Source organism: Puma concolor, chromosome C1, assembly GCF_028749965.1.
Source record: "Puma concolor isolate L17-30 chromosome C1, mPumCon1.1.hap2, whole genome shotgun sequence".
Classification (NCBI taxonomy): domain Eukaryota; kingdom Metazoa; phylum Chordata; class Mammalia; order Carnivora; family Felidae; genus Puma; species Puma concolor.
In genome coordinates this window covers 119,177,161-119,195,639 of record NC_141674.1, presented here as the reverse complement: position 1 = coordinate 119,195,639, position 18,479 = coordinate 119,177,161, and the positions used below count along the sequence as shown (strand labels likewise).

Here is an 18,479-nt window from a genome sequence, read left to right as displayed (position 1 = left end):
TATTTTAGTGTGTCTTAAGCAAACATTCGTGTCCAGTCTGCCTTGTTTAACCTTCACACCTCTCAGATTGATTTTCAACAATGTCCACCCTGGAGGAGAATTTACTATTTACCAAATTTTTTTTCTAGTAAAATCACATGTTAAAATGGAACTTGTCACCTTTAGTGCAAAAAGATGTGATAATTTGCCAATTACCACATAGTCTGAAATTTAAACATTGTAGTATGTCATACATGTTTAAAGCTTTGCTTCATTTCACAATGTTTTTTCCTAAACTGTATCATATTGAGCACTAGAAAACTATATCGATCAGATGTATAGCTATGTGCAGTTAAGGTTATCATATTTCTTGTTTTTTTCTTTACTCCTGTTATGTTTCATGAGGTATGTATACTCCTTAGGTCTTGTATCACATTTGTCATGCATAAATTTTTACTGATAATGATGTTTACTTCCTGGACAGTTACCCAGTGATGAATTTGTAAGTCTTTAGTTTGAAGACTTACTAGCTTTGTGAGTATACATAAGTTGCTCTACCTTTTTGTGTTTTAGATTCTTCATTTGTTAAGAGAGAATAATATTTGCCTTGCATGGGATGCTCAGAATAAAATGAGAATATTTGTGAAGTGCTTATTTATGTATCTGACTTATGTTACACATTTAGAAAGGTTGATTTCTTCTATTGATTATGATCCATTTGTCTATTCTGTAGTACCAGATATGTTTCCTTGGAAGAATTTTATTAAAATTCCACAAAATAGGGGCGCCTGGGTGGCGCAGTCGGTTAAGCGTCCGACTTCAGCCAGGTCACGATCTTGCGGTCCGTGAGTTCGAGCCCCGCGTCAGGTTCTGGGCTGATGGCTCGGAGCCTGGAGCCTGTTTCGGATTCTATGTCTCCCTCTCTCTCTGCCCCTCCCCCGTTCATGCTCTGTCTCTCTCTGTCCCAAAAATAAATAAATAAACGTTGAAAAAAAAAAAATTAAAAATTCCACAAAATAGCAATCTTCTTATTGCTTTGTATGTATATATAATATTTTCATCTATGTACTGTGTCCATGTACTATTTCCAAAACCCAGTGTGTTTACTGGCAATATTAATTATAAATACATATATACAGAAATTGTAAACATGCTAGTTTATTCTTAAAAAGTAAAGAGGAAATAATTGTTAAGTTTCCAGTTTTGAGAATTAGGTATTTATTATTTTGGCAGTTGTATGGTAAATTAAATAAAATTGTGGGTTGTTTGTATATCTATTTAATGACAGTAATTATTGAGTGCCCAGTATATATTATAGAAAAAAATAATGGTGAAAATAACGTAAGCCATTAAATTTTTGAGAAATATGTTGAATTTTATTTAGAAAGATACTGCAGCTCAGTCTCTCTACCCTGGATGTTATATATAGGTTTTTAAAATTTATTACGTATGATACGTGTTGTATAGTGCATAAATCTTCATTAAGCAACTCAAGAGTGTTTGCATATGTATACATCTGTGGAACCACCACAAGATTAAGTCATTGATTATTTCCCTCACCAAAAAAGGATTCTCTTGTGCCCTCTTTCTTATTTTATTATATTTCCTCTATTAGCTTTTTTGATTAATCTTTTTTTTAAGTTGATTTACATATCTTGAGAGAGAGAGAAAAAGCATGAGTCTGAGAAGGGCAGAGAGAGAAGAGATAGAGAGAATCCCACGCAGGTTCTGCACTATTAGCACAGAGCCTGATGCAGGGCTTGAATTTGTGAACCGTGAGATCATGATAGGAGCTGAAGTTGGATGCTCAACCGACTGAGCCACCCAGTCATCCCTGGGCTAATCCTTTAATATCAGACTTTTAGTGATTACTTTAGAAATTACAAAATGTGGGAGTGCCTGGGTAGTTCAGTCGGTTGAATGTCTGACTTCGGCTCAGGTCCTGATCTCACAGTTCATGAGTTCAAGCCCTGCATCGGGCTCTGTGCTGACAGCTTGGAGCCTGAAGCCTGTTTCAGATTCTGTGTCTCCCTCACTTTCTGTCCCTCCCGCACTCATGCTCTGTCTCCCTATCTCAAAAATAAATAATAAACAAAACATTAAAAAAATTAAAAAAAAAGAAATTACAAAATGTGTCTTTACTTATAAAAGTCTCCTTTTAGGGGCGCCTGGGTGGCGCAGTCGGTTAAGCGTCCGACTTCAGCCAGGTCACGATCTCGCGGTCCGCGAGTTCGAGCCCCGCGTCGGGCTCTGGGCTGATGGCTCAGAGCCTGGAGCCTGTTTCTGATTCTGTGTCTCCCTCTCTCTGTGCCCCTCCCCCGTTCATGCTCTGTCTCTCTCTGTCCCAAAAATAAATAAACTTTGAAAAAAAAAAAAATTTAAAAAAAAAAAAGTCTCCTTTTAATACATTTACTGTTGTCCTCCCCCAATGCAAAATCCTTAAAGCAGTTTAAATCCATTTACCTGCCTCCTACTTTTTTGCTATTGTTAAGTATTTTAATATCCCCCTCATGTTGTTATAAACCATATAAGACTTTGTCGTTATTGCTTTAAACAATCATTTACCTTTATATTTACCTTTATATTTACTATTCTATTTACCTTTATATCTATAGTTTCTACAGCTATTCATTTCTTATATATCTATGTTTCCATCTAGAATCCTCTCCTTTCATCCTAAAGAATTTCTTTCATTATTTAAAAAAAATTTTTTTTTGGGGCGCCTCGGTGGCGCAGTCGGTTAAGCGTCCAACTTCAACCAGGTCACGATCTCGCGGTCCGTGAGTTCGAGCCCCGCATCAGGCTCTGGGCTGATGGCTCAGAGCCTGGAGCCTGTTTCCGATTCTGTGTCTCCCTCTCTCTCTGCCCCTCCCCCGTTCATGCTCTGTCTCTCTCTGTCCCAAAAATAAATAAACGTTGAAAAAAAAAAAATTTTTTTTTAACATTTATTTTTGAGAGACAGAGAGAGACAGAGCACAAGTGGGGGAAGCGCAGAGAGAGAGGGAGACACAGAATCCAAAGCAGGCTCCAAGCTCTGAGCTGTCAGCACAGAGCCCGATGTGGGGCTCGAACCCATGAGTCATGAGATCATGACCTGAGCCGAAGTTGGACGCTTAACTGACTGAGCCACCCAGGCGCCCCACTTTTATTTTTTTTTAAATAAGGTCTCTTGATGATAGATTCTTTCAACTTTCTGTCTGAAAATGTCTTTAGTTATTTCTGATGTTCTGGGGGATATTTTTGCAGAGTATAGAATTCTGTGTTGATAGTTTTCTCCTTCACTGATTTAAAGATGCCACTTCACTGGCCTTCATAGTTTCTCTTGAGAAGTCATCTTTCAGTCTTATTGTTGTTTTCCTGAAGGGCAAGAGAGAGGTCCTTTTCCTCCTCTGTTTTTAAGAATTTTCTCTGTCTCTTTGATTTTTAGTCACCTGTCAATAACATAGCTATATATGGTTTTGTATGTATGTGTTTTATCCTGCTTGGTATTCATTGACCTTCTTGAATCTGTAGGTTGGTATCTTACAACATTTGAAAAGTTCTTAACCTTTACTGATTCAAATATTGCTTCTGACTCATTTTCTTTTCTTTCCTGTATTCCAGTTAACATATATATTAGTTTGATTGCATCCCATTCTAGTTTATGATTTTTTTTCTGTCCTTTAAATAGCTTTTAATCTGTCTTTGCATGTGCTGATTGTTTTTCTTTTTTCCCAGTGCTTACTCTGCTATTAAACCTAGTCAAGGAATTCCTCTGTTTCACTTATTTTGTAGTTCTAGATTATCTATGTGATCATTTTCATAGATTCTAATTCTCTGTTGAAATATATATTTTAATCTGTTTTCTGTATTCTATCTTAAATTGGCTTTGATATGTTGTCATAGTTATTTTGAAGCTCTTACATAAGACTAATATATGTCTTGTGTCTTGATTATCAAACACTTTTCCCGCTTCACATACCCACTAATTTTGCATTGTGTGATGGCTATTTTAAGTGTAATATGGAATAGTGGAAAGCAAGTTGGCCCAGGGGCCAAATGCAAGCCTGGTGGTTATTACTGTTTGGTCCATGAGTTAAGAATGGTTTTTACTTTTTAAAAGATGTTGTTGTTGTTGTTGTTGTTGTTGTTGTTGTTAAGACAATTTGCAGTGGAGACCATGACCCTCAAAACCTAAAAATACTTACTTTCTGGCTCTTTACAGGAAAGGTTTGCTGACCCTTCTTGTAAAAGCTCTGGATTGTTATCTTCCTCTAAATAAAATTTTATTTTATTCTGGCAGGCAGTTAAATTGCCAGCGGGTCACTTTGATCCTGTGGGGCTTAGTTTTAAGCTTTGTTAAGGTAAGTCTATTTTAACTTTGTTTTTATTCCTAGGGCATGGATTATCCAGGGTCTTACCTAAATGCCTTGGGTATTCATCAAGATCTGTCTCCTCTGACTGAGCCTGAACTTAATTTATTCAGAACTGTGCAAGCCCTGAAATCTTTGTTTAGCTAACAGCCTCCCCAATTGCCGTTCTGTCTTAGGCTTCTAGGAGTCTAACCCTATGTGTGCACAGCCTAGGAGGCAGATGAGAACCAGAGAGGATTTTTTATATAGATTTTTGTAAGTTTTTCTTCTTGTTCTTTCCCTTCTAATAACCTGCCCCCCAAATCCAGCTACCTTAGCATTCCCAGACATTAATTGTAGTTTTCTCGTCCCAGCAAGACTGCCACACTGCTTGGGCTCTATTTCTCTACACCATGATTTGGAAAATGCCCTTAAGGAAGAGATTTGAGTGTGAATATGGGGTTTGATTCATCTAGTTCTCTTCTAACGTTTATTTATTTTTGGGACAGAGAGAGACAGAGCATGAACGGGGGAGGGGCAGAGAGAGAGGGAGACACAGAATCGGAAACAGGCTCCAGGCTCCGAGCCATCAGCCCAGAGCCTGACGCGGGGCTTGAACTCACGGACCGCGAGATCGTGACCTGGCTGAAGTCGGATGCTTAACCGACTGCGCCACCCAGGCGCCCCTCATCTGGTTCTCTTCTATCAAGGATCATGGTGTTGTGTTGGTTATTGCCTAAGGGTTGAAAATAGGATTTTTTTTTTTCTTTTGGTTTTTTTGTATATTTGGCCCAGCTTTTACAGATGTTTATAGCAGGAGGGTATTCTAACATTAGCTACTCCATTATGACAAGAACTGAAAATCCTGATTGTTTTAAAATGTGAAAATATATCTCATTGTATAGTAGTGGACTTTGATTTGAAATATTTAACATGTTGCTGGCTGTGTTCTTTGTTCCATTATTCAGTTTAGCCAAGTAGAAGGACTCAGATCTCAGTTAATAATGGTGAATGTATGCATCCTATAAAATCAAATTAGTGTGATACATTGATCTGGTGAAGGGGATAAAATGGCCCTTTTCCAAAGATGAAGCCCTAGGCAGCTGGACCATTGGGTTGGTTATTTTATTAAGATTTATTTAAGTAATCTCTACACCCCATGTGGGGCTTGAACTCATGACCCTGAGATCAAGACTTGCACACTCCTCCAACTGTGCCAGCCAGACACCCTGGGTTTGTTAGTTTAGAAGATTTCATCTCAGAAGTCATCTGCCACATTTGAGATACCCCTTAATCCTACTTGGTCTGGGCTCACCTATCATCAGAGAAACTTTGGCTGGCCAATTCTTAATACTTAATTAACAATTTTATATTTGTTGTTTATATATCCAGTATCTCCAAAACAATTCTTAAATATTTTAGCCCACACTGATCATCTCTTAACTACTATACTTATAGTGTATGTGGAATACAGACCTGGTAACACGCTGTTATATGACCTTATTTCGTATTCTTTAAGGGAATAATCATTTAAATGTTTTTCCTATCATACTATTTTTTTTGTATTCTACTGAATATAAGGGCTGTCTGTCTATGCCACAGGTTACCATGATTAATTTGATGAAACTAGGTAGTTATCTTGGGGTATGCTTTCTCTCTTTTGCTCTTTGTATGTCTTTCCTGAAGTTGAATAACATGCCCTTCTCAGCTACATGTGGCCTGTTCTTTGAGAAAGGATGTATGTCCTAGCTCTGTTTCTCTGCTAGAACTTACAAACGTGCTTTCAATATTCATTGGAATGGTGTCGGTGACTGTAAAAAGAGATGTGGATGCTACCATGTAGGTAAGCTACGTGACTCTCTCTCTCTGATTTACCACTCCCTATCCCTTCCCCTGGGCGATTCTTTGTTCTGAGTCCCCTTATAGAACCAAGAATCCCCAGGAGGAATCTTTGGTGCCCACCCAGTATGATCCTCTGCCCAGAGGTTGGTGTTGGTTGGTGTTGGTGGATTGACTCTGTTGATCACAGTAGTATAGAAAAGAACTTACTTTGTTCTTTGTATCCATTCAGAGTGTTATTACTAACTCAAAATTAGGTAGTTTATTATCTATATATTAGAAATTTGGTTATATAGTAAAGGTAGCATCCATATAGTCTTATTTGAGTCTTTGTCTTTACTTAACATTCTTTTCAAAAATGAGACTTTAAAATAATTTTGCTTCCAAAAGTTAAAAATAAAACAACTCTGGACTTGCATATATGCATGCATTACATGTAAACATATAGCAAATTACTCACTTTCAGAAATCTTTACTTCTCTTGAAACTCTTTTTTCTAGTGCTTATGAATTCAGTATAGTAATATGTCTTCCTCTTAAATACTTTTCCTAGTAACTGGTTTTATGACTTTTTTCATTTACCTTTTGAATTGTACACATAATTTTTAAATGTAACTATTTAGTGTCCACAAAGAAAAGCAGCAGCTGTGATATGTGATGAATCAGTAATACTGTTATGACAGTATTTTTTTCAGAAAATTTTCAGATTTTTCAGAATGTGCACACACTTCTTTTTGATGCTTCCTTTGATTTGTTTGTAATAAGCTTCAGTGATTATTATTTCTGCTGTTTCCTTTGTAGTTATTTAATTTTTTCCCCCCATGTTAAGGAAATCTGGAGGTGAATAGGCATTTAAGTTTAGTACTAGGTTAATTTACAGCATTGGATTCACTGCGTATTTTTTGATATCACTTAACTTTGAATTACTGTGAAGTGACTTTCATTTTTCCTTATCAAGAATAACTTGAATGGGGGCACCTCATTGGCTCAGTCGGGTAAGTGTCCACCTTTGGCTCAGGTCATGATCTCGTAGTTCATGAGTTCAAGCCCCGCATCGGGCTCTGTGTTGACAGCTCAGAGCCTGGAGCCTGCTTTGGATTCTGTGTCTCCCTCTCTCTCTGCCCCTCCCCTGCTTGCACTCTGTCTCTCTCTCTCTCTCAAAAATGAATAAACATTAAAAAAAAAAAAGAATAACTTGAATGGGACTGGGCTAGTTCTACAAAGAACTACATAGATCTTGGATCTACCTGGATTGCAGCTTTTGGACTATCCCACACAGATTATTTAAGCATATAGTGATGTCACAATTACGACTAAGCACTCATGAATGGTTAATAAAGGAAGTATTGTGATGTAGGAAGGTAGCATAGTATGATGAGAAGTGCATGGACCTTAGAATTCAAAAGACTAGATTTGTAACCTGTACCTAGTAAGTATTTGCTCTGTGGCATTGTCCTGTTTGCTTGATCTTTATATATAATTTCCTTTTATATATAAGGTGGGAATGATATCATCTATTAGGGTTGTCAGGATTAAATGAATGTATATAAAGCAGCCAGTAAGGATTCTATTAAGGTGCTTTTGAAATACAACATCCCTTCTTGTTCTTTATCTTCTTTTCCCTCTTTCCTCTTTAGTTACCCATAGTTAGCCAGAGTGAAAAGTTAGAGGGTACAGTGTCCACGAGACTGCCCTCACTTCTGACACCAGTTGCAAGTTTGGGAGATTTCTGAAACGACCCTGAGTTTCAATAATTGGTTAGAAGGGCTCACAGAACTGGGGCGCCTGGGTGGCTCAGCTAGTTAAGCATCTGACTCTTGATTTTGGCTCAGGTCATGATCGCACGGTCTGTGGGTTCGAGCCCCACATAAAGCTCTTGTGCTGACAGTGTGGAGACTGCTTGGAATTCTGTGTCTCCCTCTCTCTTTCTGCCCCTACCCTGCTTGCTCTCTCTCTCTCTCTCTCTCTCTCAAAATAAATAAAGAAATTAAAAAAAAAAGGGCTCATAGAACTCATTAAAAGTTGTCATTCTCATGGTTACAGTTTATTACAGGGAGAGTGTACAGATTAAAATCAACCAAGCTGGGGTACCTGAGTGGCTCCGTTGGTTAAGCACCTGACTTCAGCTCAGGTCATGATGTGGGTTCAAGCCATGTTCAAGCCCTGCTCAGAGCCTGGAGCCTGCTTCAGATTTTGTCTCTGTCGCTCTCTCTGTCCATCCCCCGTTCACACACACTCTCTCTCAAATATAAATAAACGTGAGAAAAAAATTTAAAAATTTTTTTTTTCAACGTTTTTATTTATTTTTGGGACAGAGAGAGACAGAGCATGAACGGGGGAGGGGCAGAGAGAGAGGGAGACACAGAATCGGAAACAGGCTCCAGGCTCTGAGCCATCAGCCCAGAGCCTGACGCGGGGCTCGAACTCCCGGACCGCGAGATCGTGACCTGGCTGAAGTCGGACGCTTAACCGACTGCGCCACCCAGGCGCCCCTGAGAAAAAAATTTTTAATCAGCCAAGGTAGATGCCAGAAGGAGTTAAAACTGAGAAAGAACTTCCAAGTCCTCTTCTCATGGAGTCATAGATGATGTTACCTTCTCCTGGCCACCATGTGTGACAATACACACAAACTATTTCCAACGAGGGAGTCTCCTCCAAGCCTTTTGTATTTTTACTGGGACTTGATCACATACTCCCTGCATAACTGACCTAATCTCTAGCCTTTCCTACTGGTCAGGCTAATACCCTTAGTTTTCCGTTCCTGTAGAAGTCAGAACTGATGTTCCCCATCATAAATCATATTGTTAGACTGTCAGGTAACCAAGACCCCCAGGCAGGAGGTCTTGACGGGACCAAAACACCTGCCAAGCCCAGGACATTCCAAGGGTCTAGAGATCATCTCCCATTAGTGAAGGGCAAAGACCAGACTTTTGTTTGGAAAAGGTCATTTCTTCATGGTAGTGCTACATTTTTGTAGTAGCTGATTAAATTATTCTGCACTATCAGTGCAGAGCCTGATGCCAGGTTCGAACCCATCGAGATCATGAGCTGAGCCGAAATCAAGAGTCAGACACTTAATCTACTGAGCCACCCAGATGCCCTGGTTATTAATTTCTATCTAAGTAGTAACATACACTTTTAAATATTTTTTCAAAGCCCAACAGGACAAAGCATATAATGAAAGCTTAATGAAATGCTCCCACTTATTTATTTATTTATTTACCCACTTTCCAAAGGCTTTATTGGTGAATATGTTTTAGAAGAGAAAAATTGATTCTGTTATTTCCAAGCCAGTGGAATGAAGAGCTGTGTCCAGGGACACATCAGGTGGCACCAGAGGGGACTGATGCTTTGTCTACCTTTCATTCCTAGTTTTAGTCAAAAGCACAAGGCTTTGTAGTCAACCAATTCTTTAGGTTTAAACCATAGGCTGATTTCTTTCTCTGCACTGTTTACTGAATCGTTGCCATGAATGATGTTCCTGCCAACTTGAATACAGAAGTCCTCATGAGTGGTGCCTGGCTTACAGTCTGCTGGTTTGGTCTCCCCAAACATCACTCACCCCGTCTTCACCACAATCAGACCCTCCCAAACCATGGCCACAATGGGCCCAGAGCTCAGGTACTTTACCAGCCCTGGGAAGAATGGGTGGGCCTTTATGTCAATGTGGTGCTGCTTTAGCAGTTCCTCAGAGGCCTGTAGGAGGGAGCCTTTTGGCCACAACATGGAATCCCTTCTGCTCAAAGTGCTTGGTGATCTTGCCCACCAGGGTGTGCTACACACCATGCAGCTTGATGGCAATGACCATGTGCTCCTGATTGGCCATGGCCAAGAAGCTGGCTGTGCTGTGCTGCTTGGGGGACTGGAGGCCACTCCCACTCTTTTAGTACTAGTTTTGAAATACCTTTGGAGATATATTTTAGGCATTTATTTCCATTTTTCTGTGCTGGTTTATATTTTTTATTCTGGACATTTTTTATATTGACTTCCCATTATACAAGATGAGGATTTAATATTTTTAGTCTGTTTTACATCCTCCTCCTAAAATTCTTCTGTCATAATTTTTAGTTAAATATGTTTATCTGTCTATCTGTCCCTTTACTGTTTATCTTTTGATCTTCTATCAGAATTACATTTGGCTTCTAGTAAAAGAAACTGGAAATAACAGTAACTTAAATGAGCTAAAGTTAACTTTTCTATCAAAAGAATCCTAGCGATTGACAGTCCAATAATGGGATGGCAGCTTCACAGTTATCAAGGAGTCAGGTTTCCTGTTTGTCCTTCACTTCCCTGGGTGCATGGCTGTGTACATAAGATCATTTCATGATCCAAGAAAGCTTTAAGAATTCTAACATGCTTGTCAGCTTTCGGGCAGGTGGTGGTGTTACCCAAAATGGAGTTCGTCTCTTGGTGGTTGTTGAGCCAAAAGACACAACCAAGCCAAAGAATAGGAAAAGGAAGGGTTTTACTTGCAACAAGTAAAGGAGAACACTGGGGATCGTTCCCAAAGCAGTGTCTCCTGAACCACAGTATTGGGGAAGTTTTAAGCTAACAGTGCACACATATTCATGAAGGGGCTTTGCTCAGTGGGGAATACAGCATGGAATTGGGGCAGAAGTCATCTGAGGGTGACTGAGTCTAGGTCACGGTCACGAAGGTTGGCAGTTGGTCCATGTCTAAATGCTCAGGTTTAGATCCTGCACAGAGAACTCAAGGATGTGCATCAGGTGAATCTTAACTTTTGAATCAGTACTGGGAGCTTTACTACTGATTTACTGTCCCTGATATGATTAGGTTATATCCTGGCCTGATAGTGGCTGTCTGCTCTTACATTCTTTCACAAGATGGCTGGGACCCAAATTGACTTCTCTTATGTTAAGAAAGCTCTGTCTGTTCTTTTTCTAGGAACCCAACTCTTTCTGATTACAGTAGGGGAAAATGGAGAAGCAAAAAAGGGGACATACCGGTTTTCTTCCCCAAACTTAAAGAACGTTACTTATAAATTCTACTCTGTAGGTTCTAGTTACATCTTATTGGCCAAAATTCAGTCACATGTCCTCATTGGGTCTGCAGGGGCTGGGTATTTTATTTTATTTTATTTTATTTTATTTTATTTTATTTGTTATTTTTATTTTATTTATTTTTTTAATTTTATGTAGGCTCCATACCCAACATTGGACTTGAACTCTCGACCCTGAGATCAAGAATAGCACACTCTACCAACTGAGCCAGCCAGGTGCTCCAGGGCTTGGTATTTTACATACCGTTTCTACCCCAAACAATATTGAAGCTTTATTTTAATGAAATGAGACAAAATGGTTATGATGTGGGCCGTTGGCAGTTTCTGCCTTAATTGGTGTCATTGTTTACTTTTTTTATCATTATGCAAGTTAATTTACTGGAAAGCCAAGCAGCGTAGTTGGATAGTATTTTGTTCTTCCTAGAATTATTCATTGTCCTTTCTTGAAAATATGCTTAGTTTTCTCCCTTGAGCTTTTAGTTTTTGTGTGTCAAATTGTAGGCAAACCTCATTTTACTACACTTTGATTCATTGCATGTCACAATCCTGCATTTTTATAGATTGAAGGTTTGTTGCAACTCTATGTTGAGCAAGTCTGTTGGCCCCATTTTCCCAACACCTTTTCTTCACTTTGTGACTTTGTGTCACATTTTGGTAATTCTTGCAATATTTCAAACTTTTTCATTATTACGTGTTGTGATTTTTTTTTTAAAGATTTTAATATTTTTAAGGAATTTCTACACCCAGCGTGGGGCTCAAACTCACAACCCTGCGATCAAGAGTTGCATGCTCCACTGACTGAGCCGGCTGGGTGCCCCTGTTCTAGTGGTCTTTGGTGTTACTACTGTAATTATTTTAGGGTGCCATGAACTATACCTGTGTAAAGCAGTGAACTTAATTGATAAGTATGTGTGTTCTGACTGCTCCACTGACCAGCTGTCCCCCTGTCTTTCTCTTTCCCCTCTCCTTGGGCCTCACTATTCCCTGGAACATAAGAATACTGAAATTAGGACAGTTAATTATCCTACAGTGGCCTCTGCGTGTTCAAATGAAAGGAAGGGTCATACATCTCTCACTTTAAATCGGAAGTTGGAACTGATTAAGCTCAGTAAGGAAGGCATGTCGGAAGCTGAGATAGGCTGAAAGCTGGGCCTCCACCAGTTAGCCAAGGTGTGAGTGCAAAGGAAAAGTTCTTGCAGGAAATTAAAAATGCTACTCCACTGAACACATGAATGGTAAGAAAGTGAAAGAGCCTTATTGCTGATACAGAGAAAGTTTGAGTGGTCTGGATAGATCAAACCAGCCACATTTCCTTAAGCCAAAGCCTAATGCAGAGCAAAGCTCTAATGATTTTTAATTCTGTGAATGCTGAGAGAGGTGAGGAAGCTGCAGAAGAAGAGTTTGAACCTAGCAGAGGTAGTTTCATAAGATTTAAGGAAAAAAGCTGTTTCTGTAACATAAAGGTGCAAGGTGAAGCAGTAAGTGCTGATGTAGAAGCTGCAGCCAGTGATTCCAGAAGATCTAGTTCCTCCTTGAAAATAGCTACACTAAGCAGCAGATTTTCAGTGTAGACAAAACAGCCTTCTATTGGAAGAAGATGCTATCTAGGACCTTTACAGCTAGAGTGAAGTCAATGCCTAACTTCAAATCTTCAATAGACAGACTGACTCTCTTGTTAGGGGCTAATGCAACTAATGACTTTAAATTGATAAGTTGAAGCCAGTGCTCATTGGTCATTCAGAAAATCCTAGGGCCCTTAAGAATTATGGTAAATCTATTCTACGTGTGCTCCATGAATGGAACAACAAAGCTTGGATTGTAGCACATCTGTTTACAACATTGTTTAGTGCATATTTTAAGCCCATTAATGAGACCTGCTGCTCAGAGAAGATTCAGTTCAAAATATTACTGCTCACTGACAATGTGCCTGGTCACCCAAGAGCTCTGATGAAGATGTGATGCTGGCCTCATAGACTGATTTTGGAAGTATGTATTCCTTTTCTTCTACCCTCTGAAAGGGATTATAGAGAATTGATATAATTTTTTCTTAAATGTTTGGTAGAATTCAGCAATGAACCCATCTGGATCTGGTGCTCTCTGCTTTGGAAAGTTACTAATTTGCCTTAACATTTTAAGCAGTAGGTTGCTAATTCTTTTTCCTTAATAAGAATAACAAAGATGGATGATTGTTTACAATGAAATTTGAAGTTACATCCTTGTATTTGCATTAAAATCAAGTGTTTATTTTTTAAAGATGACCTCCCCTTCCCGTTTCTATTTTATGTGTGTTTTGGCAGAAAATAACAAGAGTCATTTTACCTACTTTGTCATCAATCATCTAAACATTACAACCTAATCCTTCCATAATGTATATGTATATCAAACCATCTCTTTGTACTCCTTAAATATATACAATTCTATTTGTTAATTGTAGTTTAATAAAGGGTGAAAAAGAAATACCATACAATCTTGCCTCAGCCCTCATTCTGCTTCCTGAAAACTGCTTCCTCAAATCTTACTGTCTAGTTGGGAAATTAACTAGCTTCTTATGGCTTATTGTGTTTGACTTCTAGCAGGTTTTAGAACTGTTACCTTCTCCTTTTAAGGAAAACTCTTTTCTGTCTCTGATCACATTCTGTATCTTAATCAGTTTTGTACATACTGATGTCCCCCCCCCCTTTTTTTTATCTTTCCCTTTCATTCTTTCCTGGTTTCTGTAGACTGTGATACCTATTATCTCCAGTCCTGTTATTTTTCCTCAATGCAAACTCTCTGTCTGCTAAAGATGCTAGAGGTATTTGTGGTCCAGAAAATTTTTGAAATCTCTCCCACCATGAGAAGGGGTTGATATTACCTCCAGTTAAACCTTGGTGGGTCTTTGTGATCCCCTCCACAATAGAATCCATTGGAAGAAATGTTGTATAACTTCCCAGTTGAGGTTAGAAAAACCAATTCACTTCTGCTGGCATTTTATAGTACACTCCTCTAGGAGAGCTTTCAGATGCCATGGAAAGTCCGGCTACCCTGAGACCTTGTGGAGATTTTGTGAAGAGACCATATGGAGAGAACACATAGATGCCCAGGGAATTCCCAGCTGTTTGTCTCCCAGGGCAGGACATTAGACATCTGAGTGAAGACACCTCTTGAGATGACACCAGTCCTAACATGTTATAGGCACACGAGACTCATTGAGACTGATATAGCTGAACCCAGTGAAATCCCAGAATCCTCAGTAAAATAAACTTAATGTTACTGTTTTAACCCACTGTTTTTTTTTTAATGTTTATTTATTTTGAGAGAGAGAAAGAGAGGGAGGGAGGGAGGGAGGGGGAGAGAGAGAGAGAGAGAGAGAAAGAGCCCCAAGCAGGCTCTCTGCAGTGAATGCAGGACCCAGCGTGGGGCTTCAACTCACAAACCACAAGATCATGACCTGAGCCGAAATCAAGAGTCTGATGCTTAACAGACTGCACCACACAGGTATCCCTAACCCTCTGTTTTGATGTGATTTGTTAGTCTTCAGTGCATAACCAGAATAGTATTTCACATTCAGCATATTCAAAACAGTTAATTGTCATCTCCTCATCAAATGATATATGTTATTTCTCTTTGATTAGTGTCATCATCACTGCTACATAACATTTTTGGTCCTTTTTTTTTAAAAAATCTTTTTTTTTTTAACATTCATTTTTGAGAGACAGAGTGAGTAGGGAGGGGCAGAGAGAGAGAGGGAGACACATAATCTAAAGCAGGCTCCAGGCTTTGAGCTGTCAGCATAGAGCCTGACGTGGGGCTTGAACTCCTGAATAGCAAGATCATGACCTGAGCTGAAGTCGGAAGCTTAACTGACTGAGCCATCCAGGCACCCCACATTTTTGGTCCTTTTTAACTTCTGTTCAAACCTTTTGCCCATTAAAAAATTGTTTTAAAGATATCTTTAGTGTGATTAAAAAGATTAAGTTTACTATTTTAACATGTTTTAATTGTACAATTTAGTGGTATTAAATATATTTACTATGTTATATAACCATCGCCACTATCCATTTCCAAAACTTTTTCATCATCCTGAAAAGAAACTCAGACTTACACCTAAATGATTAATTTTTTGTGCTGTTACATATTATAATATTTTCTTTCTTTTTTTTTAATGTTTATTTATTTTTGAGACAGAGACAGAGCATGAACGGTGGAGGGTCAGAGAGAGAGGGAGACACAGAATCTGAAACAGGCTCCAGGCTCTGAGCTGTCAGCACAGAGCCCGACACGGGGCTTGAACTCACAGACCGTGAGATCATGACCTGAGCCGAAGTCGGACGCTTAACCGACTGAGCCACCCAGGCGCCCCTATAATATTTTCTTAAATTAAGATTTCCAGTTCATTTGCCAGTATACAAATATAGAATTGATGCTGTATATTTAGCTTGTAACTTGCAACTTAACTCATTTGTTCTGAGACTTTTTATAGATTGCATGGAGTTTTCTACATGTCTGAATTAAAAATTTTCTTTTTTAATCTGTAAACCTTTTATTTCATTTTCTTATCTTACTGCACTGACTATGATAAGAAATGAATAAGAGTGGTAAGAGGAAATTTTTTCATTTTTCTCATTGAGGTGTAGAGCATTCAGTCTTTTACCATTAAATATGTTGCTAACTGTAGTTATTTTGTAGATGCTCTTTATCAGCTCAAAGAATTTCTCTTCTATGCCTAGCTTACCAAAAGGGTTTATCATGACTGTATGTTGAGTTTTGTCAAATATTGTTTCTTTTTGATCATTGGTTTTTCTTACTTAGTTTGTTAACGTGGTGAGTTTCACTGATGCATTTTTGATTGTTGAACCAACCTTAAATTCCTTTGCTAAATACCACTTGTTTGTGATGTCGTACCCATTTTATATATTGCTAGATTTGGTTTGCTAATATGTTGTTGAGAATTTTTGTGTCTGTGCTTATGGGAGGTGGTAATATGTATTCTTACATTCTTGTAATATTTTCATGTATTTAAAATTTTTTTTTTTAATATTTATTTTTGAGACGGGGAGACAGAGTGTGAGTGGGGGAGGGGCAGAGAGAGAGGGAGACGCAGAATCTGAAACAGGCTCCAGGCTCTGAGCTGTCAGCACAGAGCCCAATGTGGGGCTTGAACCCACGAACCATGAGATCATGACCTGAGCTGAAGTCGGATGCTTAACTGACTGAACCACCCAGGCGCCCCTTTTCATGTATTTGTTTATATGTGTTTTTGGTATCAGGTTAGCACTAGTCTAGTTGGGAAATGTTTTTTCTCCTTCTCTTTTCTGGAAAAGATTGTGTAAAATTGTTTTTATTTCTTCCTTAAATGTTTGGTGCAAGAGAGCACACCCATGTGGCAGGGGAGCGGCAGAGAGAGAGGGAAAGAGAATCACAAGCAGGATCTGTGCTGTCAGTGCAGAGCCCAACATAGGGCTTGATCCCATGAAGTGTGAGATCATGTCCTGAGCCAAAACCAAGAGTCAGACACTTAACCAACTGAGCCACCCCTTACCCCTGGAATATCTTAAACTATAAAGTCAACTACTTTAACAGATCTAGGACTGTTCAAATTAAACATTTTTTTTTCCCTTGAGTTTTAATAATTTGTGTCTTTTAAGAAATTGATTTATTCTAAGTTGCCAACTTAATGACCATAAAGTTTGTTGTGGTTTTTTTTTGTTTTTTTTTTTTTTGTTTTTTTGTTTTTTTTTTTTGAGAGAAGCATGATTGGGGGAGGGACAGTGGTGGGGGAGAGAGAGAGAGAGAGAGAGAGAAGAGAAGAGAGAGAATGAATCCAAAGGAGGCTCCATGCTGAGTGTGTGGTGTCCAACTTGGGGCTTGATCTCATGACCCTAGGGCTATGACTTGAGCCGGTCAGGAATTGGACGTTTAACTGACTGAGCCACCCAGGCACCCCTGTTGTGTTTCTTTATTCTCTGTAGGAGTTGTATGGATGTCTATCAATAGTAGAAGTAAAAGATAATTTGGGTGTTTTCTTTTTATTTTCCTCTTTCACTCTGGCTAAAAGGTTATCAATTTTACTGTTTTTTAAAAAATCGCTAGTTCTGGTTTTAATTAAATTTGGTCAATTGTTTATCTCTTCAGTTTCATTGATTTCTATTATTTTCTTCCTTCTTTCATATTGGTTCAATCTACTGTTTTAATTTTTCAAGGTAGAAGCATGTAGATTATTATTTTGAAATATTTCATGTTTTCTATTACAAGCATTTAATGCTGTAAATATCTCTCCAAGCACCGTTTCAGCTATACATCCTGCAGAGTATCATATGTTTTCTTTTTATATTCATTCAGTTAAAAATATTTTTAAATTTCCCTCAATACTTCCTCTTTGCCCTGTGGGTTATTTACATGTATGCTGGATTCCAGATATGTGAGGATTTTTCAGATACCTTTCTCTTACTAATTTCTATTTAAATTACATTCTGTCTAGTTAATGTGCTTTGTATGATATCAATTCTTTTAAATTTGGTAAGGTTTGCTTTTGTAAGGTTTATTTTAAATTTGGTAAGGTTTATGGCATATTTTGGTGAATGGTACATGTGCACTCTTTTTGCGTGGCGAGGTCTATAAATGTCAATTTGGTTGATTCATAGCATTTTTACATCCTTGCTGATTTTCTCTTTGCTCTATCAGTTGTTCAAGTTGAAGTCTTCAACTATAATTGTATAATTCAACATTTGTGTGTCAGTTATATTAGTTTCACCTCATGGGAAACTAATGTGTTTGTATTACCTCTTGTATTAGCCATTTAAAACTGTTATTTCTTCTTAGTGAGTTGACACTTTTATCAATACGTAATGTCCATCTTTTCCCTTGGTCATTTTCTTCTAACATCTACTTTGTCAGATAGTACACTTCATCTTCCATTTGAATCGTGTTTATATACTGAATCTCTTTTCATTATTTTTATTAATGTGTGTGTACATTTTTATGTTAAAATGGAAATCTGGTAGACAGTGCATGAATAGGTCTTTTTAAAAGTACAATCTGGGGCTCCTGGGTGGCTCAGTTGGTTGAGTATCTGACTTCTGCTCAGGTCATGATCTTGTGATCTGTGAGTTTGAGCCCCATATTGGAGTCTATGCTGGCAGCTTAGAGCCGGGAGCTTGCTTCAGATTCTCTGTCTTCCTCTCTCTCTGCCCCTCCCCTGCTCTCACTTTGTCTCTCTCTCTCTCTCAAAAATAATAAAAATAAACATTAAAAAGTTTTTTTTAATTAAAAAAATTAAAGTATAATCTGACAGTTAATGTCTTTTAATTTAAGCTTAATGAGATTATTGAA

At 38.4% G+C, this 18,479-nt stretch overlaps 1 protein-coding gene and 1 pseudogene across 13 annotated transcripts in view; one reads left to right on the top strand and one right to left on the bottom strand.

Annotated features, from left to right (window-relative positions):
- PTPN4 (protein tyrosine phosphatase non-receptor type 4) overlaps nt 1–18,479 on the top strand; it is a 236,883-nt gene that overhangs the window by 51,805 nt on the left and 166,599 nt on the right. For 6 of the 13 annotated variants that reach the window (XM_086718402.1, XM_086718409.1, XM_086718405.1 and 3 more), the window contains exon 3: nt 4,262–4,322. The exons of the other annotated variants lie outside the window; for them this stretch is intronic. In XM_086718402.1, coding sequence (XP_086574528.1) covers nt 4,262–4,322 — 61 coding nt within the window. The remainder of the gene's footprint in view (nt 1–4,261; nt 4,323–18,479) is intronic. 13 annotated transcript variants of the gene reach the window in all.
- LOC112872258 (nucleoside diphosphate kinase B pseudogene) lies at nt 9,527–9,974 on the bottom strand (annotated as a pseudogene).